The sequence below is a fragment of the Bison bison genome, unplaced genomic scaffold, assembly GCF_000754665.1.
Source record: "Bison bison bison isolate TAMUID 2011002044 unplaced genomic scaffold, Bison_UMD1.0 scf7180017864353, whole genome shotgun sequence".
Classification (NCBI taxonomy): Eukaryota; Metazoa; Chordata; class Mammalia; order Artiodactyla; family Bovidae; genus Bison; species Bison bison.
Genome location: NW_011494925.1, coordinates 130823 through 153028, shown reverse-complemented (window position 1 = coordinate 153028; position 22206 = coordinate 130823). Strand labels below are relative to the sequence as shown.

Below are 22206 nucleotides of genomic sequence, written 5' to 3'. Positions count from 1 at the left end.
TTGCTATGTTCTTGGTGTCACCTCAAGGGCTTCACGTGCTTTGTTTCCTGTGGTGTCCTCATAAGAGCCCTGTGATACGACTGGAATGATTATTATCATCATTTTATAGACAAACCTGAGGCTGGGAGGGCTGGGGGCCAACCCCAGTTTGCACGGTTGGCGGAGTGCAGCGCAGGGGTGGGGCAGTGCGGCCCGAGGCGTGCTCCTCTGCTGACAGCGCGGCTGCTGTTGATCAGCGTGCTTTTCCTCCTCAGCTCGTTCTGAGCTGTAACTAGTGTTTTAAATTTTCACTCCTGAGGGAACTTCCGTCCAGGCCCTTTCAGAGTTAGAGAGAAGCCCAGCTCGTTTCCATGTTTCAGGATGCTTGGTATATTGGAATTGAAGGAATGACAACGTGTATTAAATTGTACAAGTTCAGTAGCATCAGTGCATCTCTGTGATTCAGCTTCAGCTGTGGGTAACATCAAAAGTCAACATTTTGGGGTGCTTTGTAAACATGACATTTCAGGCCTATCTATGGCACTGTGATCCCCACCCCACCCTGTATACCCAAGGTAAAAATTTTTTTTTTTAATAAAGAAAGCTAAGAAAGATGGAATGTTCCACTTTTGGGTACATTTTCAAAATCATATGATGTTGACTGTACTAAATAAAGTAATCCATTTCTCATCATGTTTTTCTGGCATTTTCTTGCATTCTTCAGTTGCTAACATTGGCTTACTTCAAACATTTGGTGAAAATCACAGAAAGTCTAGGGAGCCATATGAACTATTTAGTTTTTGCCTTTACAAGGGTTCAGGATGGGGAGCACATGTATACCTGTGATGGATTCATTTTGATATTTGGCAAAACTAATACAATTATGTAAAGTTTAAAAATAAAATAAAATTAAAAAAATAATAAAAAAAATAAAAACTCTGTAAACAAACAAAAAAAAAGTTACGGAAGAACTTTGCTATGAATCTGTTTGCTTTCCTTTAGAGATGGATGGGTTTTCAGTGTTTATGTCTATTACAGGAATGTTGACATGTTTGGAGAATATCAATTTGAAGAACAAAATATAAATGCATTCTTGGTTTCGCTTACAATTTTGAGCCATTTTTATGGAATTTAATCTCATAAACTTGTCAAGGTTTCTAGCAGTCTGACCACAGTTGTTCCATGGAACAGTATAGTCCAGCCCAGTACGAGGCCTCTTAATAAGCCAGACAGCAGCCGTGCAGTAGTCTGTCTGCGGGCGGTTTCCCCACCCCAGGGTCGTGATTGTCCTTGCTTACTTTACAGTGGGAGTAGCAGCCACGCTCACGTCAGCTCGCGGGCCTCTGCCCCCTCGCCTCTGGACCTGGCGCCCGTGGACCTGCCGGAGCTGGCAGAGGACGCGCTGGAGCTGCAGCTGCAGCAGCTGAGCCTGCCCCAGCTCTGCGTCTCCCTCCTGGAGGCCGCCGCGCCCCTCCTGAGGACAGGTCGGTGGGCCTTGGAGCCGGAGCTCGTCTGTACACTTTGTGTTTGTTTCTGTCTGTTTTCTAGGACTCTCATTTTCCTCTTTTTCACCTTCTGTCTTACGATCTTTAAAAATCTGTATTTACTTAGTAAGTTCACATTACTGAGGACTTAGTAAGGGCTTTATTCTCTCTCAGTTAAATGTGGATGTCATGGAGCACTGTTCAGATAGAGTGTCCCTTTTCACTTCTGGCCTTTTATGGCACAGACGTCCGCTTGTGTGTGGCTATTTTAAAGGTAAGCAGTGAGAAAAAAACAACACAAGTGCAGTGAGTTAGAGAAGATGGACTGGCATGAAGAGACCAAAAGAAACACTTCTTGGCTTTAGCTTTTTAGAGATTTTTTGAGTTGCTTCCAGTTGTTCGCTCTTCCCACTCAGTTTTGACTTGAGTGATAAGTGAAAGTGAAAGTTGCTCAGTTGTGTCTGACTCTTTGTGACCCCCATGGGTTATATAGTCCAGGGAATTCTCCAGGCTGGAATACTGGAGTGGGTAGCCTATCCCTTCTCCAGTGGATCTTCCCGACTCAGGAATCGAACTGGGGTCTCCTGCATTGCAGGCGGATTCTTTATCAACTGAGCTATGAGGGAAGCCTGAGTGATGGGGACATGTTAAAAACCAAAACAGCCCCAACACTGGATTGTACCTTTGCAGTAATATTGTCCTCTTAAAAAACAAACCACAGTTCAGAAAACCCAGACCTTCTGGAATGACATTTCCTCACCACTGTGCTGGAAGTTTGTGCAGATGTCCTGCAGTGAACTCTGGGAAGTGGCTGTGATCTTCCTGGAGAAAGAATAGTGTGGCCAGTGTCCAGGGCAGTCCCGCAGTCAGTCAGGTTACCATGCACCGAGGCCCAGCTGTGCTCAGCTGCTGGACAGGGTCTGGTGCGCGTTATTCCACGTGCTCCTCACACCAGCCTATTTGGTTCACCCCTCAGTGGTAGTTACTGCTCTTCTCCCTGTTTTACAACAAGGAAGCTGAGGTTTAGAGTGCTTTAGAAACTCACCCAAAGTCAGACAGCAAAGAACGGAGACTTGAACTTCAGTTCTGAGACCAAAATCCATGCACTTAGCACTTTGCAAGGTAAAGGAACATTTGCAATCTCCTTGGTATTTGTATTCTCTAAGTATATACATTTTAAGCAATTGATAAACTTGTCAAAATATAAACACAAGATAAATTTTGCTTTGGTTTATACTGGCTGAGTGATAAGTGTATCCCATGCTAATGGTTCTGTAAGTCCTGTGGCTATTTTTTGCTTGCTTGGAAGTGATGTGGAAGAGGCAGAAGGTAAGTGTGTATTTGGGAACATTAACAGTTTTTATTCTGAGAACAGTATACCTTAACTTCTTACTGATTGGAGAACTCCACTTTGGGAGTGAGGAGAACAGATTGATTCATTTACTAATAAAGTGACGTGAAGGAAGATCTGAGCTTCTTCAGCATCAAGTGTGTATGTTTGGCTGCATGGTGTACTGAGGAGAACAGTTTTAGATTTAATGGTTTTGCATTTAACCTTTTCTTAATTTGCTGTAGAAAGTCAGATTGATAATTATAAAGCTGTATCATGGTACATAAAATTTTCTAAATGTTCTCTTGCCCTTTGGTAAAGGCACATTATTGCTTAATTTGTAATTGTTCAAAGTAATAAGAGATTTCTAAGAGAATTTGCTCCAGCTGTTCCAGTGAAGCAATTAATCTGGACCCTCATGATCCAGTAGTTTGTTTTACTCTCATTCGTTAGAAATTGACCTTTGGTATGTGGGGCAGGAAAGTCCAGATTGAATACTCACCTCACCTGGGATTATGGGTGGTGGAATTTCTTTGTTGTTCTGTCTCTGTGGAGAAGGAGGCTGCCCAGGTGGGTTGACAGCACCCTTTCTTCTGGAATGTTTTTAGAGTTTAAGGTGAGTGTAGGTTTCCCAAACTCCTGTGTGGGAAACTACTAATTCATGACAAGACTTAAACCTCCTACTAAGTGGGGAATTCATTAGACCATATCTTCTCAACTGACCTGTGCCTTGTCAACATATTACATGTAACGTGGATGGTCTCTGAATTTGAAAACTTACTTTACTCTGTTTCACAGTGCTTCTAGTTATATTGTTATTCTCTTCCTGGCTGTCTTTCCTACTTATGAGCACATTTGATTTTTTGGTGGCTGAATAGTGTTATGATTGAAACAGAAGCCTAATAGTGACTGTATACTGTGGCTTCCCTAGTCATCTCTCTTTTAACAGTTCTAAAGACATCAAAAAATAAGAAGAGAAATAGGAATTTGGGGGGCATTAGTTAACCAGAGGATTGAGCAGTATGCTATTCACCCTTACCTGGAAGTTAACTTTTTTCCCTTCTCTCTCCTGTTTGTATTCCCAGGTAGTAGACAGATGATAATAAGAGTTCTGGAGTTGCTCGCAGAAGTTGTGGTGCTTATTGGTGAAGCGATTTCAGCACATCTGTGGGATGACAGCAGTCTTTTTGCAATAGATATGGTGAGACTCAAGGTTTTCCTTGCAGCCTGGGTAATAACATCAGTCTTTTGTTTTATCTTGGTCCTTTCAAGCTGGCTTCATTGTCTCATTAGCCTTTGAAATCTTTCTTTGTTTTAGATGCAATAGATCCCAGGCTTATTTTGCACTGTGTCTGGAATCGGCTATTTCTTCAGAGATTCTAGTTACTTTTAATGCGTGCGTCCATGTAATGGAAACCATATCATATTTTACACTTCCCATATATCATAAATCATTTGCTTTTTTATATCTTTTATTTTCAAATTATCATCTGATGAGCTTGCTTTTCTGGGCAGAACTGGTGTTCTGTTTTTCTATTAATGTAAATTTGTAACTTATGCCTCACTTTTCCTTTTTTTTTCCTTCGTCAGAGAATTGGAAGTAAAATTTATTAGTCATAAAAATATATATTGCTTCCTAGAGTTACCATTTTTTCCTCTTTATGTTATTTTGACCTACCTAGATCTGTCTACATTTTATTAAACTTTGCTGTAGGCTGCTTGAAATCCTTGTGCATAGACGTTAAAACAGGAAAACAAAATCCTGATGTTTACTTTATACCAGTATCCATGTGTGAAGAACTCCCCCAATTTTTTTATATACACAAATCTCTTGAGAAGAAGAAGGATTTAAATCTTTTACAATAGGTTTAATAAATTGTTTCATGTCCTTCAATTTCCCTGTTTATAACATAGGGATTATAGTTCTTAATCTTAGTTTTCTGATAGTTCTTAAGGTTATCCCACTATTTTGTAGTACTTTTAGAAGATTTTCACATATTGAAGATTTTCAACAAGTGAGTTTTTCCTGAGAAGTGTGAAGAATGTTTTATCAGTTGCTTCTTAAAATAGCTTGAATTTCTTGGCCAGAACATTTATCTGTAAAAGTTAGTCATTCACTTTTAACTTTTGGCTGCTGATCTTTTATGATTCAATGAATTATTTTTACTTTAAAGGTTAAATCTGATGTACAAGAGCCAATTGGTATGTTAGAAATGTTAAATAAAACAGTACTGCTTGAAATTATATTTGATCTACTTATTTAAAAGGAAAAAAATGCTCCCTAGGAAAAAACATCTCATTCCTTTGGGCTATATATTAATAGAAGCAGACAATTAAGTAGAATTTCTTAATGTCCTTACTTTTGCAAAGTTTAAAAAGAAAACAGAGGTATATTTTTGTTGTGTCATTAAAGTAACAAAATAAAAAATTTGAGCAGTTCAGTAATTGAATACCTGAAGATGTGTAATAAATTCTCTAAAGCTTTCCAAATATTGCTAATAACACTCATGAAATTCCATAATTCAGTTTGTGTAAGCATAGTCGAAGAAATTTTTTTCTCTATAAATTGAAAATTTTTATTTCATTTGAAACAAATAAAATATTTTCACTGAAATTGTTATATTTTGTTAAAATTAAAAATTTATTGATAAGTGTTTGTAAACGTTAGAAGACCTGAAGGATGTCATCTTTCCTCTGCCTCCCTAGGAAGTTGTGTTTATTTTCCCTTATTTGCCTGGTAAGTTAGGCTCACGGAGTGAGGCTCTCCTCCCCGTGCCAGCTGACTCCAGACTCCTGGGGCTGCTTCTCGTCAACTTTTGCCCTTTTCCTCTCTGTCACTGCTGTCACTCAATGTCACGAAAAGCAGTCTTTGCTCCTTAATTACTCATTCCTTGTAAATTCCCGCCTGACCTGCTGTGAGCTGGTGACTTAGATTTCCTGGTTTGTTAGAAGAGTTGCTGGTTGAAGTTGAAGTGCAATTGCGAGGATTGTGAAAGATTCTAGAGAGAGGGGCTTGGTATCCAGTAAGGGCTCAAGAAGGGTAACTGAACCAAAGTTTATGTCTGTTTAATTTATTAAGTTGAAAAAGATTGACTTAAAACCTAAAATCCAACTTCAGGTTTTGCTTGATATTTGTATTATTCAGACCACAAAGACTTCATTCGTGTTGCGTCTTTACTCTCTATTACACATTTCATCAATAGACAGTTATCACTTGATCGAATTCTTTTGTTCTGAATTATTCATTATTTATACCTTAGAGATTTTGTTCATATTTCAGTACACTAATTTTTTTAATTGAAGTGTAGTTAATATACAGTGTTGTTCGAATCTTTGCTACACAGCAAAGTAATTCTGTTATACACATGTATACTTTCTTTTTTTCAATAATCTTTTCCATTATGGCTTATCACAGGATAGTTAATATAGTTCCCTGTGCTGTACACCAAAACCTTGTTGTTTATGCATTCTAAATGTAATAGTTTGCATCTGCCAAGCCCAGACTCTCATTCCATCCCTTTTCTTCCTCGCTTCCCCTTGACAAGCACAAGTCTGTTCTCTTGTCTGTGCATCTGTTTCTGTCTTGTAGGTAGGTTTTTTTTGGTGCCATATTTTAGATTTATCGAATGATCCATGTAACAGGTTTACTTTATATAAATAATTTTTCATTTTAGTTTTCACATCTTTTCCATGGAAAGTTGAGACGAGAACCACATTGGTTTTTTTCTTCTCCCGTCTCCTAATGCTGTCCTTTTAGCAGGACGTTTATAGATGCATGTTGTTACGATTTGCCAGTCTTGTCTAACGAATTTTACCTTTCTCTTCATACTTTATGCATACCTTTCAGTTTAAAAGATACAACTACTATTGGAGTCATAAGCTATCTAGAAATTTATGATGGTGGAACATTTGCTCTGAATTGGCCTTGTTACCTGAAGAGAGATTATATAATTTAATATTTCATTTTTTTAAAATTATTTGTCTCTGCCTGTTTCATGTCTTAAGTAAATTTGGGATCCCTTTGAGGGCAGAGATCATATCTCTAAAACTAGTGCCTTTTCCCCCACAATCTTACCACTGTGTTCAGGAGACAATAAGTCCAGTAAGTTACTGGATGAGAGGTTTATATGTAATGTTCAAAGTTGGAACAATCAAGCACGAGAAACTAGGAGGAATTTATGGTCCCTTAAGGTTTTATATTTTGTTTATTTATTATTAGAGTTCATCATGTTAATTTCTTAAAACTTGTAGCTTTTAAACAATTTAGGTGTGCTGCTTATTCTCGCCTACCATTAAAAGAATCTTGTTTATTCTTACCGGGAGGAATACATTTGAGTTATTTAATGATAACATTTTATGTCATTCTCCATGACGTTTGCATACTGGCCCCTGCAGTTGACTGTGGTCCCCTGATTGGTGTTTAAATGTTTGCAGAAAGAGAAGCTGCTCGTGGTGTTGGCGTCCCTTGGAGACACCGTGTGCTACCATAAAAGCAGCGTCAGTCTGGAGCAGCCGGAGGCGCTGGTCGTGCACCACAGGATGGCCTTTGTCAGCATCTCGCTGTTTGCTGTCCGGCTCCTGCAGACGCTGCTCCCTGTGGAAAAGGTAAGGCAGGTAGTGTGGCTTATTTGTAGTTTACCGGGTGTTACGGTCCCTGTTGTAATTCCTTCTGGTCATTTCACAGTGTACAGAGATTTTACTGGAAATGCAGAAGTTGAGAAATGGCTAATTTTAACATATTTGACTAGTTTTGACCAGTTGACAGAAAAAAGCACTCATTTTGTAAAGTTCTTTTTTTTTTTTTTTTAAGGTGATTTTTAAAAATTCTTGTGAAGCATGTTTAGAAAAGTCCATTCTTACTAAGTGACTAGTTGTTCAGTCACTAAGTCGTGTCTGACTGCAGCCGCGTGGACTGTAGCACGCCAGGCTTCCCTGTCCTTCACCGTCTCCCAGAGTTTGCTCAGATTCATGTCCACTGAGTCGGTGATGCTGTCTATCCATCTCATCCTCTGCTGCCCCCTTTTCCTTTTGCCTTCATTCTAAGTGACTATATCTCTATTTAAAAAGTAACCACCCCCTCAAAACATGAGGTAGAGCACGGCCAGCATTTCACTGCCCCCTCCTGTCCTTTATCTCTCCTGCCCTCGCCCCCACCCCCAGCTAAACTCCTTTCTGACATCTGTCACCATAGAAGACTTTGTCAGTTTTTGAACTTTATATAAATAGACTTACAAAGTGTTTACTCGCTCAAGATGTTTTTTTGAGATTCATCCTTGTTGTTGCTTGTAGCAGGTTGTTAATTTTTATCACAAAATACTTCTCCATTATGTGACTGTATGTTAAATGTGATTTTAATCAGCGTGACTGTTTCTTTTAAGTCCCCTTATTGACTGTACTTTTAATTGGAGGATATATCTCTGCATTTGAATGTTAGTAGTAAAAATATCTCAGATGACTCATATGCAAGTGTTGTGCCGTGGACTTAACTGCAGAAAGAAGGGTGTCGCATCATGCTTAGCTGAAGGTGTGGGAGAAGTTAATGTAGCTAAAGAACTGTTTCCTGTGTCTTTTGTTGTCCTTTGTTAATACGTACTTTCCCTTTTGGTTCCTAGAATCTGCAGAGCATGTAGTCTAAACTCCATTTAATAACACATATGCAATATATGTAATATATTATCAGGCCATCTGGGAAAATCAAAAGAAAACATCAAACTTTAAATATAGTATTTTGCTTTAGGGAAAAGTAACATCATTTCTGTTGATTTTAATTTTCAACTTTTATTCATTAGTCATTATATTTCTGAAAAGCATACCACTCTCTTAAAGAGTGATAATTTTCCAAGGCATTTGTTGTTGTTTAGTCACTCAGTCATGTCTGATTCTTTGTGATCCCATGGACTACAGCATGCCAGGCTTCCCTGTCCTTCGCCATTTTCTGGAGTTTGCTCAAACTTATGTCCATTGAGTCAGGGATGCCTTTCAGCCATCTCTGTTACCCCCTTCACCTCCTGTCGTCAGTCTTTGCCAGGATCAGGGTCTTTTCCAGTGAGTTGGTTCTTTGCATCAGGTGGCCAAAGTATTGGGGCTTCAGCTTCAGCATCAGTCCTTCCAATGAATATTCAGGGTTGATTTCCTTTAGGATGGACTGGTTTGTTCTCCTTGCAATCCAAGGGACTCTCAAGAGTCTTTTCCAGCACCACAGTTCATAAGTGTCAATTCTTCAGCACTCAGCCTTCTTTATGGTCAACATTCACATCTGTACATGACTACTGGAAAAGTCTTAGCTTTGATTGTATGTACCTTTGTCGGCAAAATGATGTCTCTGCTTTTTAATATGGTGTCTAGGTTTGTCATAACTTTTCTTCCAAGGAGCAAGCATCTTTTAATTTAATAAATTCCAAAGCATAAACATAATTTGAAGGATTTTAGTCATAAAAGACTGGAATTGTATTTAAAATATAGGTGTCTCACTTTACATAATAATATCATATAACTGAAAACTTAGTAGTGCTACAATAACTTATTAGGTATTACCAGATTCAACATTCTATGTGTTGAATGTTGTTGGAAAAGTTACTTGTTAGTTGTACCATAGAGCTTAATTTTTGCTTTTTTGATTATAGATGTTTTTCATCTATATGCTTATTAATTAAAATACAAATCAGTAATTTATTTTATTTGAATAGAATAATATAAAGTCAACTCTCCATGACTTTTTTTTTTTTCTTCAGATACTTTTCTTGTTTTTGAAGGCAAATCAATATCTGCAATTTTTGGTAGCTCTTTTAAAAATATAGCTTGGAACTTCATTAGAGCAGTAAATGGGTCAATTAAGAGATTATAATAAAAGTATCAGCTTATAGATGGTTATAATTGCTTTGAGAACTTTAAAGTGAAATTTAAACAAAACTGCTCTTCTATTGCTGTTAAAATTGTCCTTTAATTGATAAAAATACAAGGTTTTGCTGCCCTCTGCCTGTTGCTAGCCCACCAGAAACTGAACTTGAATCTGAACTCTGAAACTTTCTACACTGAAAGTAGCTTTTAAATATTTGAGTTGCCACTTACCAAATGTGTAATTGGAAGTTGGAAAACGATAGTATGACTCTATGTAAGGATTTCCTGAATTTGAAAATTTTGACAGAATGCCCTGGAAGACCTTTTTTGAAATTGATAATTGCTGGTTTTTAGATGAATTTGGAGAATATCCACTTAGAGGTTAAAAGGAGGCATTGGTAATCTTATGAAAAATGCTATGCTTGGTTAGATCCAATTGGTGAAAAAAATGCTGCGGACTCTTCTTTACCTAGTGGTGGTGATGGCACTCCACTGAAGGAAACAAATGCTGCTGACTCTTCTTTACCTAGTGGTGGTGATGGCACTCCACTGAAGTATCTCCACTTTTAGTCCCGCCTCACTGACACATGACTAAGGCTTGGAGGACCACCATCTTCAGCCTGGGGTGTAAACTGTGACGGAGCCTCTGGCCCTTGTGAGGATTAAATGTACGCCCTTCCTTTGGTGCTCTGAGTTCCTGAGATGAATTTCAGATGTGGGAATGTAGAATGAAAATGTCAGAATTCCTGAGTGATGGATGAGAAGAGGAAAGAGAGGAAATTAATATTTATTGAGTGGGATATACCACATTTTCTACTTGTTTAATCCTCACGTCAGCTATTTATATTTTTGTGCCTAAAGTCAGAGAAAGCTCTTTTAATCTAGAACACAGCGTCTTTGGAGTTGATCCACTAGGATTTACTATCTCAGTGCAGTGCCCACCTCACTCAGTCTTTTTTGCTAATTCCTCTCTGTCTTCCTAACCTCTTAAAGAGGCAGAATCCCAAGACTGGCTATGCCCCTCATGAAATGTCATCCCATTTTGAGTCTTTAAATGCCATTTATTTGGGGACACCTCCCAAACTTATATTTCCAGACCACATGTGTCGTCTGAATCCCAAAGTCCTATGTATATCCTATATCCTTCTTACATCTTCCCTTGACCGTTCATATCTCCAGCTTAACAGGTCCCAAGCCTAGTTCTTTGCTTCCTTCCCAAGTGTGTTCTCCCTGTGGTCTTCCCATCTCAGTAAAGGACACTTTCATTCTAGTTGGTAGTTGATCATGAGAAAACCTTACAGGCATCCTTGATTCCTGTCTTTCATACACTTAGGTCCAATCCCTGGACAAAGTGTCTTTTTCCTTTGATCATCGGTCCAGAACCTGAGTAATTCTCACCACTCCCACTGCTACTGCCTGAGTTGAAGCCGCCATCCCGTCTTGCCTGGGTTGTTGCAGTGACCTCCTCCTTGGTCTCTCAGCTTCCACCATTGCCCTTTTCCACCTGTTCGTTTGGACTGATCATGATGTTTGCCCGAAACCTTCCAGTGCCCCCTTGGAGGACAAGTCCTTTTGATGATCTGAAGCCTTCCCTGATCTGGCACCACTGCCCCCGGAGGCCATCGCCCCGCGCTAGCTCCACTGGCCTGCTTGCTGCCAAAGATGCTCCATGTCTGAGCCTTTATACTTGCTGTTCCCTGCGCTGTGACTGCTTTTCCCTCAGATGTCCATGTGGCTCCTGACTCCCAGGTCTCCACTTACATGTTGCCTTGTCAGAGTCCTTCCTCTGCGCCCCCTCCTGTCGCTCCTTGGTCCCTGTCCATCCTTCCTGTCTCCTGTTTTTAGAATTTTCTCAGCACTCCCAGCCGTACCTGACAAGTGTGGCTTACTCTTTGCTTTCTCCGCTGGAATGTTAACTTTGTGAGGGCAGAGGTTCTGTCTCTTCCCCTGTGTCCCTAGGAGCTGAAATGGTGCCCGCGCACAGTGGGGGCTCAAGGAGCGTTAGCCAAGGGAGCAAATAATTAGTCAAGAGGTAATTTAGTTTCTTTCTCTTTCCATTAGGAGTGTTCTTCACAGAATAAGAGAAATTTCTCTTGACTTTGTAATGGCTGCTATCTTAATAGTTTTTTTTTTTTTTTTTCCATGCTCAGTAACATAAAATTTTGATTCCTTTAGTTTTTGACTTTCATTTGGCAACTTTATTTCATGTAAAAGCATTGTTTAGCTGATTTAGCTCTTAGGCCTTCAGACAGTTAATAATTATCCTTAAAATATGTTATCCATGAAAATATTATGACCAAACCTGCTAAAATAAAGGCAGCATAGTACTCTTGAGCTCTTCTCAAATGGTTTTCTCTGAATGTTGAGTTTTCAGTTCTTTTCATTAGTTGATGCATAGAATCCTATCACAAAGCTAGAATCATTAAAAGAAAAAATCTAACAGGGATTTCTTAGTTTTAAATCAATTAAGTTATAAAATGGGCCCCTTTATTTTATACTAATTAAAGGTCAATTTTTTGTGAGTGTTCTAGAACTGTATTAAATATTATGTTGAATTTCTCCTTTCTCTTCTAAAACACAAAACCAAATAGAAATTAATTTCTGTTCAAATCAGTGTATAGTTATACTTGATTTATCTTTAAGCTCAGTCGTGTCTGACTCTTTGCGACCCCATGGACTGTAGCCTACCAAGTTCCTCTGTCCATGGGAGTCTCCAGGCAAGAAAACTGGAGTGGGGTGCCATTTCCTTCTCCAGGGGATCTTCCCAACACAAGGATTGAACCCAGGTCTCCCGCATGGTAGGCAGATGCTTTACCATCTGAGCCACTGGGGAAGTCCTTAATTTAGGGTTATTCAATTCAGTGTGTAGTTAATAAGCCCTGGGCTGTCTCCTCAGGGGTTTACTGCATTTTTTCCTGACCATCTGTGTGCGCCTGCACGGGATACTTAGAGAGAGAGGCCTGGTGCCTTCTCTTCAGCTCTCTTCTGTTCAGCATGAACAAAGTGTGGGCTCCGGGGAGAGGAATGCTAAGGGTTGCTGTGGGGAAGGGGAGGTATCCCGGACCCCAGGCTTTGGAAAGGAGTTGAAATTTGGACTTGGGATATTTTGGGCTTAGAAAAAACTGCATTGAACAAAAGTGTAGAGGTAAATTAAGTCTTGGGGGATAGAATTTTCTTTGGAAAAGCATGGATTTTGTGATAGAAAATTACTAAAAAAAAAGTCGAAGTGCATTAAGATTATAGTTTACTGTATTTATCTGACAATGGTTAATTTTTTTTTTTTTTAATTTATCAAGGCAAGCCACTTTTTACCGGAGCCTATGTCAGCAGCATTATTTTTTATTTCTTTGGACATGCCTGTTTCTTTGGAATATCCAAACATTCACGAAGCTGTTGTGGCCTATTTGGAACAGCTGAATTCTGAAAACTACAGTATTTATAAACGAACTGCAGAGGCTGCTTATTCAATTGAGTGTACCTGTAACTTCCTGTCTGATGTTGGGAAGGAGGTAAAAAGTTTTGTTAACGTCTCTTTAAAATTCCTTTGATAAAATGTTTAGAAAATTCAACCTATAGTTTTCAAACTGATGGACATTTAACAATTGAATTCTTCGGGGTAGGATTCATTATTACTTAATGGCCCAATTACAAGATTAAGGATACGATTTATATAAAATAAAATGAAGATTTGATTAATGAATGGTGTATTTTCATGAGACCAGTGGTATTTTTTAAAACAATTGTAATCAATATTTTTATTAGATTGAGTTCCTCTTTGAAGTGGTTTAGTGTGTGTGAACAGTGTGACAGGTGACATAAACAGAATTAGAAGGGAAAATTTAGTGCTTATTTGTAGACATTTTTTCCCTTAATATTTTATAGATCTTTATTTATATAAAGAGCTTGTTCTTTTGTTAAATAAAATTATGAACAGCATTTTAAGGTAGAAGGTCTACTTTCGGTACCCTGTTACAGTAGTAATTATGTATTGTTACTTATCCCTTTTAGGATATTATTTAGTATGTTATCTAAATAACATAAATAAAAGTAGCACTTTCTAAATGAAAGCGTTGCTATGCTAAGTCACTTCAGTTGTGTCCAACTCTGTGCTACCCCATAGACGGCAGCCCACCAGGCTCCCCCGTCCCTGGGATTCTCCAGGCAAGAACACTGGAGTGGGTTGCCATTTCCTCCTCCAATGCATGAAAGTGAAAAGTGAAAGTGAAGTCGCTCAGTCGTGTCCGACTCTTAGCCACCCAATGGACTGCAGCCTACCAGGCTCCTCCGTCCATGGAATTTTCCAGGCAAGAGTACTGGAGTGGGGTGCCATTGCCTTCTCCAAATGAAAGCGTTAATGAGTCTTAAAATAGACATTGCTTCAATAATTGTTTACTGTCTGAAATATCAAAATGGGTCCTGAAGATTTTGAAAAATTAGGAGCAAAATTGTTACTCCTTTTGGCCCCTACAGTGGACTTTTTGGGAACCTCATACTTTAAATTTTCCTTATTTACCAATTATTGTTTATTTTTATTTTCTTTTCCCTTCATCTTTATGCCACTGTATCTTGTTTCCTCCATGACAGAATTTTGAATTGCTGTTTAGGTGAATTATTCCTGTGGCATTTTGCATGGCTAGTTAATCACACATGTATTGATTGTACCCTGTTTTCCTAGAACCTGTCAGGATGTTAGAAGCGGGAGGTAGATCTTAAAATACACGGGTCCTGCCTTGAGCTGCAGTTAATAGGGAGACAAGGGCACAATCGAGCCGTCAAGGAACATGCCACTCAGAAGTAAATAGAATAAAGTCTCAGGTGGTGTTGAGTTGGGCATTCTCTCCGCATTTTTCCTCTGAGGCTGACCTTTTCGGTCTGCTTGTGGAGATGGTTGACTTAAGCAGATGTGAACAGGCTCAGGGCCTCTGGATGATCCAGTTTCTTGAAGCTGCTTTGTTAGCTGTTGAGAATCTTACTGTGTATGACCTTGACATTTACTGTTGCATTCTGCGTCTTTTTTAGGGAGAAAAGAATCTCTCAGAGTTAGTGGAGCTGGCAGATCAAGCCTTACGTAGCTTTTCCTACCATCAGCATTTCCCCCTAATAAAGGAAATCATCTCCATTTGTTCAAAAATGTAATTATTTTTCTTAATATGATTATATTATTATATGGTGTGTGTGTGTGTGTGTGTAAGTTTAGGGACAATAAAATGAAACTGGCTTTCAGTCTGGTTATTTTTTCGTTTAAATTGCTATTATATGTTCTGATTTTTAAACTGTGGGTGTATAGCTGCATTAGACAGTTAAATGTTTTCTTCAGCAGTAAACTAGAAATGTCATGTTTGTAATCAACATTAATTATCCTTAGATTTTTACACTTTTTGATGTCTTTCCAAATAAGTGTTCAAATTTGTTAATATATCTTTAACATTGTAATTAATAACTTGAATTGAGGGTTTTTTAAATGTAAGTTTCATTATTCCTATCTTTTATATAGATTTTTGGAAAGCATAGTGCATTGATTAACTTATTTTGGGGACGTTGGAGCAGAGTTTGCTTTAAAACCTAGTATTTTCATTGCTTTTGGATAGAGTAAACTCCATAGTGATAAATATCCATTAAATATGGAATTTATTTTTTTATCCCTCTCCTGCTCTGTCAAGTCAGTCACCTCACATAATTATCTGGTGAGAACTACATTGAAGGTTTACTCTTACTACATATCAAGTGTACAAGACAGCATTATTAACCATGGTCCCCAGAACTTACCTGCCCTGTGTAACTGAAACCTTGTGTCCTTTGACCCACATCTCTGCATTTCATCCAGTCCCTGGCAATCACCAGTTCTACATTCTGCTGCTATGAGTTGACTTTTGTAGATTCCACATATAGGTCACATCATATAGTATTTGTTTTTCTGTCTTGGCCCATGTCACTTAGCATGTCGTTCAGCTTCATCTGTATTGTCACAAGTGATAGGATTTCCTTCCTTTTCCAGGCTGAATGGTATTCCATTATGGGGCTTCACTGGTGGCTCAGTGGTAAAGAATCTGCTTGACATTGCAGGAGACACAGGTTCAATCTCTGGGTCAGGAAGACCTCGTAGAGAAGGAAATGGAAACCCACTCCAGTATCCTTGCCTAGAGACCCCATGGATAGAGGAGCCTTGCGGGCCACAGTCCATGGGGTTGCAAAGAGCTGGACGTGACTTAGGAAGTAAACAACAGCAGTATTCCATTGTATATATTTAAACACTGATTATTTTCATGTATTGGCTATTGTGAATAATTCTAGAGTGAGCATGGGACTGCAGATATCTCTTTGAGAAACTGACGTCATTCCCTTTGGTTACATACTTAACAGTGGGACTGCTGGCTCATACAGTAGTTCTAGTTTTAGTTTTTTGAGGAACTTCCGTACTGTTTTCCATAATGGCTATACCATTTTACATTCTAAATATAATTTTCTAAAGACTTTTTTTTGTACTCTTTAAGAGAGAATATTCTCTTTCTTAAAGCAAGTCATGTGCTGTTACTTCAGTCGTGTCTGACTCTTTGCTACCTGCATGCACTGTAGCCCATCAGGCTCCTCTAAGCATGGGATTTCCCAGGCAAGAATACTAGAGTGGGTTGCCATTTCCTTCTCCAGGGAATCTTCCCAACCCAGGGATCGAACTCTTATCTCCCATGTCTTCTGCATTGGTAGGTGGATTCTTTTACCACTGAGCCACCTGGGAAGCCCAACTTTGTTTTAAGTTTACTTAAAACAAGTAGTCTTGGCTACATATTAATTCTAGGTTGGTTAAAGAAGACCCCAGGTGGAGGAATTGGAGTGGGAAGAAATCCTGTTCACTGTGCTTTTCAATGTCATGTTTAGTAATTTACTTGCCTTAGATGTCTTGGATGTTTACCTTCCTACCAGCTGGAAATCCGTGCAGGCCAGTCCTTTACTACAAGGAGAAAGTCAGAAGGTGTTTCTGCGGATGTTGTCTCACCCTTTGCTACAAGTGAAAGTTGAAACTTACCACTGCTGTCTGGAAATTGTTAAGGTAGGTTGTTTGGTTTTTGTGGGGAGGGGAGCATTAACAGTGTATTCTTTTATTATAACACTAAAACTAAGAATTATTACCATAAAAATAGATGGTAATTATTAGTCAACTCTAAAAAATTTATATTATTGCATGCATGCTGTGTGTGTGTGTGTGTGTGTGTGTGTGTGTGTGTGTGTGTGTGCGTGCGCACTGTCGTGTCTGACTCTTTGCGACCCTATGGACCATAGCCCGCCAGGCTCCTCTGTCCTTGGGATTCTCCAGGCAAGAATACTGGAGTGGATTACTGTGCCCTCCAGGAGATCTTCTCGACCCAAGGATTGAACCCGTGTCTCTTAAGTCTCCTGCATTGGCAGGCAGGTTCTTTACCACTAGCGCCCTCCTGGGAAGCCCCCCAAAATTGTTAGTCAACTCTAAAAACTTTATACTATTAAATTCTGTAACTGCAAACTTGGTAAGTCTGGCATCTGAATTGCTTTATTAGAAGTTTTATTAAGAATTACATTTATGTTGTGTTATTTAATGATGGAAAAATTATAAGGGAAAGTTGACTTCTATCAAGTATTCAAAGTGATTTCTATGCACAGGAAAAGTTTTAGGTTATTACAGCTTAAATTTTATAGTTTCAGATCTGTTTTCTTAGTAATATTTTTCTTTTCTTTTGAAACAAATATTTCCTATATTTTTAAATTATAAAATATTTTAGGATAGAGTAGTGTTCTTGCCTGGAGAATCCCAGTGACGGGGGAGCCTGGTGGGCTGCCGTCTATGGGGTCGCACAGAGTCAGACACGACTGAAGCGACTTAGCAGCAGCAGCAGCAGCACCAGTACATAAATATTAACTATTTTGATATTGAAAAGAACACTGTACAAAGGACAATATAGAAAAATACCTATGTTCCCATGTACTCTTGAAAATGTCCTCTTGTATTCAATACTTCTGTAAGTACTATCTAGGTATAATGTATACGTTTTGCCATTTTTACTTATCATTTTTTTTCAGGGAAATAAAAATATTAGTTACAACTGAGGCTTCTTTCCTTTTGCCACCAATATAACCATTCTTAAAAGTTGGTGTTTATCCTTCCCATCTGTGTGTTTTACATACATGTCTCTATAAATCATATATATTATTGTTTCTGCCTTTTTAAAGTAAATAATTTCATGCTGTACACGTTTTTATGGCCTGTTCTTTTCATTTAATCTACCTCGTTCATTCATCTTAACTGCTCTTTACTTTGAATGTATTTTCTTCTATTTATAGTTAAGTATTTAGGTTTGGTCTACTTTTTACTGAAATTAAGTTTTTCAGTATTTTCAATAACTGTCTGTAACTGATAGTGCATGTTTGAAAATGTCTTGATTTTATCTTACTCCTGAATGATTGATTAGCTGAGTATAGAATTGTAGATTGACTGCTATTTTTTCTTAGCACTTTTCCAATACTCGTTTGCTCTTGTTAGGCTTCTATCATTTTTGAGAAGTCTGTTGTCAGTTAAATTATAATTTCTTTGTATTTTTTTTCTCTCTACCAGCTTTTAAGATCTTTTCCTTATCTCTGCTGTTCTTCAGTTTCATTGCAGTATAACTTTGTGATAGGTGTGTCATGCAAACTCAAAACTTCTCAAGAGAATCTTTATCTCCTACCAGTTAAAAGAAAAATTTTAGTGACTTAAGTACTAAAATTGGATTTGAATTATAAAGAGAAGAAAGAGGAATCCTTTGGAAAGATCAGTGTCACTGATTTTTAAAAACTTTTTGTATTATTTTGCAGGAATGTTTAGGCATCCATAATATCAGTAAACCTGTGTCTTCCCTTTGTAATGGAATTCATTTTCTACTTCACCCAAAAGTTCTGTATGAAATCTCTGCATTTGGCATTCAAGACCCCAAAAATGAGGTATGGCATGTTAAGAGGAAGTGTCAATACAAGAGAGTAATTTCGTAGATATTCAGCTAAATCAAGGTAATATTCTAATGTAACAAGACAGTAGGATGAGAAAGTAAAAAGAAACTTGTCTTTAATGTGTGGGTTCAGTTAAATTGTTGTTAAAAAAATGTTAAAAATGAGGCTCAAAATATAGGACATCCTTGTTCTCAGAGAACTCAGATCAAACTAAGTTTTTCATGTAAGGTATAGGAATGATGCAGTAGTTATAGTAAGAGTATTTCCATAAAAAACATTTTTATTCAATGGAAAAGTGTACTTTAAAGATAAGAAGAGAAACCATTAAAGGGGGAAAAACTGGTTGAGAACAGAATGTAAGATGATGCTGTGGAAACAGGAACTGTGAAGGAAGAGCTGCTGACTGTAGCAGCTTTCCAGACTGCGCATGGAGCGTCCCAGGTACGTAAGATGACTTGGCGGCCACCTCACTGGACTGCTGTCCGTGTTGTTGGGCAGGTGAGCGCTGCAGCCAAGGCCATCCTGGTGCACCTGCTGCAGGGCCGACTGAGGGTGTCGGCGCCGACCTGGAACAAGTTCATCGAGTCCCTGTGCCCCGTCATCCCCGTGCTGCAGGTACACTGGGCTCACCCACCTGGGCCACCGTTTCTGGTCGGTGAGCGTGACTGATTGAAACGCGTGCCGTTGGGGAGACAAGAGATGCTGGGGTGCTGTGTGTCTGGGTGTGAGGTTAAGAAGTGAGGCACTGGCCTTCAGCACCGACTGTGAAAAATAGAGCTCAGCCTCATGTAAAGGCTTATAGGCAAAGCTAACCATGCTTTTCAAGCAGACTTGATAGAATGAAACTGGCTTCGTGGATTCTACCTGTTTATGTATGGATTAGCGTGATAGGTTGATTACTGAGCTCTCAGAGAGCCAGCTTTGTAAGCAGCCCTTCTGGGCTCAGGTAAAGGAGTGAGGGGCATGCAGGGCCCCCCTCCCTTGGATGGGAAGGTGGGGAAGATGGGAAAGGCCCACCCTCATGGGAGTGGTCCTTCAGAAGACAGAGCTGGGACCTCTGGCCAGCGCAAGACTGCTCCCGTCTTCCTGCAGGCGCTCCCGCTGTGTGTGCGGGGTGGGGGGTGCAGGGGGCAGCTCTGAAGATCTGCAGGGGCCCCATCCAGATCGGCAGCCCCACAGCTCGACTCCTGGAGAAAAATTAGCACGTGTCAGGAGGGTTGGCACATTTTGCTGAAGTTCTCCAGTATTATTTTTTAAATACAGTTGAATGCAGGCTTCTTACTTCATGTCGGTTATTTTAAGAAAAGTCCTTATTCAACTGAATTGAAAGAAATTTGTGAGTTGCCTGACAGGTCAGCAGAGTTTCTTATTCTCTCAAGGTAAAGAATCAAGCAGCATGTTATGTATACAGTCAAATCATAACTTGCCTCTTGATGAAATCTGTTAGGGCTACGCCGACACTGAAGACCCTCTGGGGAACTGCATCCTCCACCTCAGCAGAGAGAGTCCAGAGACCGATGAAGGGGTGCTCCCCTCTGCCACCCGGCTGAAGTCCATGCTGCGGCTCCTGCTGGTGAAGAAGCCCTCGTAAGTAGAGCAGGTCCTCTGAGTGTGCGAGGCCATGGGAGCGTTCTGGGAAATGAGTGAATCCGTGTGGAACCATAGAAGGTCAGGGAGAGTGCTTCTTTTATCAGAGGGCCCTGTGAGTGGTCTTGTGGACGCTTTCCTTGGTGCCCCATCCTCCTCCAGCCTCGCCGCCAGGCCCGCCCATGTTGTGGCCCCACCGCACTCACTGCTGGTCACAGCGCTGCTGCACGCGGGGTAGAGCCGGGCACAGAAGCAGATGGCAGGAACCGTAGAGTGTTTGCACTGTCTTCTCTCTTTAGAAATTGTTAGCCTCCTGGAGTGAAACTTCTCCAATGAAATATTTTTTCTGAAAACTAAAGTTTTTCATGAAAGTGTGGTGGACCAGTTGCCTCACATATCAGGGTCTGTTGTTGCTGTTCAGCCGCTCAGATGTGTCTGACTCTGCAACCCCATGGACTGCGTCATGCCAGGCTTCCCTGTCCATCACCAGCTCCCGGAGCTTACCAATGTGTGGATATATTTTCATCTTGTTTAGCTTGTCCTCTTACTAGGCAAACTGAAGAAGTGCCCTTTCCTCCACCATTCGTGTGTCATTTTAACTAAAAGAGGAGGAGAGAAGGATTGTCTTTCTTCCTTCTTGGTCAGTGCAGCATGAATCTACTATTACTCTCTCGGTGTAGCAGGGGTTAGATTTTCTCTCACCAAGAAGAGAAAAAACACTTAAATGTCCAGATGGATCAGCAGTGATGATGAGAAAGGACCAGCTGGAAAGGCTGGGGGACACAGACAGACGTTCTTTTGACGATGGGTAATTTTGTTTTCACCTTACCTAGTCAGGATGATACAGTGGCTTCTTTGTAAACAGGCAGTCAGACGACAAAATAAGGAAGTAGATGAAATAAAGTAAAATGATAAGAGAATGGAAGGAGGAAAATAGGGACATTGTAAGAGCATGTGTATTGTGCAGAGAGGAACCTGTGGGTGATGCTGGAGCCGGTGGGGCAGATGGGGTTAGTGTGCGTGTGCTCCTCGGGATTGGGCTTCTGCAAGTGCTCTCTAGTCAGTGTCTTTATTACTACTGTGCTCATTTAGTACTCCCTTCCTCAAATTTGGTGATTTAGCAAAACAGATGTTTGTTTCTGGATCGCCTTTCCTGGCCCAAAGTCTCCAGGTAAACAGAAACACTGTTCTCAGGCAGGACGTTCTAGGGGCTTAGAGATCCCCTCCCAGGAGCCAAGGGTTTGGGTAAGGTAATTCTCAGTTACACACAGCTTAAAGCAGTGTAAATCAGTGTGTAATTGTTTTCATTATTTGACTAATCCTCTCTCATCTCATCAGACCATAAACTCCATTCGGCAGGAACGCTGTCCACTGGCTAATCTTTACATCCTCAGACCTTCATTGACCACCTTGGGGATAAATATGCTCAAAATATATTCGTTGAAAGAATCAAGTGTAGGGAAATAATCGGATTCTGGTGCTCTTGCTAAACCTAAGAAAATGTGAAGTTTAACTCCAGAGGAAGAGACGCCTAAATCCATGCTTGCCGTGTTCCCCGCTAGCCTTTTCCCTGGGGGTGGTGGCTGCCCCTGCACCAGTGACCCCAGACACTAATGCAGAGCATGGGCCCAAAAGAAGAGTGTCATGTGGGTGACACAGCAGAGGGGAAAGGGAGCTTTGCCTGACTTCCCACACCATCTGGAGCAAATATTTGCCCTTCAAAGATGGTACCTGCTCATAATACAGTAAATTCCTGCTTTCTGTTGATTTGGGAAGCACTTGGGAAACAGTGTCAGACTTTATTCTTTTGGGCTCCAAAATCACTGCAGATGGTGATTGCAGCCATGAAATTAAAAGACACATGTATACCTGTGGCAGATTCATTTTGATATATGGCAAAACCAATACAATATTGTAAAGTTAAATAAAATAAAATTAAAAAAAAATAAAAGACACTTACTCCTTGGAAGAAAAGTTATGACCAACCTAGATAGCATATTGAAAAGCAGAGACATTACTTTGCCAACAAAGGTCCAT

At 39.8% G+C, this 22206-nt stretch overlaps 1 protein-coding gene across 5 annotated transcripts in view; it reads left to right on the top strand.

Moving 5' to 3' along the window:
• RTTN (rotatin) overlaps positions 1 to 22206 on the top strand; it is a 119099-nt gene that overhangs the window by 13504 nt on the left and 83389 nt on the right. For all 5 annotated transcript variants that reach the window (XM_010855045.1, XM_010855047.1, XM_010855046.1 and 2 more), the window contains exons 9-17: positions 1285 to 1463; positions 3879 to 3994; positions 7228 to 7398; positions 12927 to 13139; positions 14650 to 14762; positions 16549 to 16675; positions 18451 to 18576; positions 19081 to 19197; positions 20030 to 20169. In XM_010855045.1, the coding sequence (XP_010853347.1) occupies positions 1285 to 1463; positions 3879 to 3994; positions 7228 to 7398; positions 12927 to 13139; positions 14650 to 14762; positions 16549 to 16675; positions 18451 to 18576; positions 19081 to 19197; positions 20030 to 20169 (1302 nt within the window). The remainder of the gene's footprint in view (positions 1 to 1284; positions 1464 to 3878; positions 3995 to 7227; positions 7399 to 12926; positions 13140 to 14649; positions 14763 to 16548; positions 16676 to 18450; positions 18577 to 19080; positions 19198 to 20029; positions 20170 to 22206) is intronic.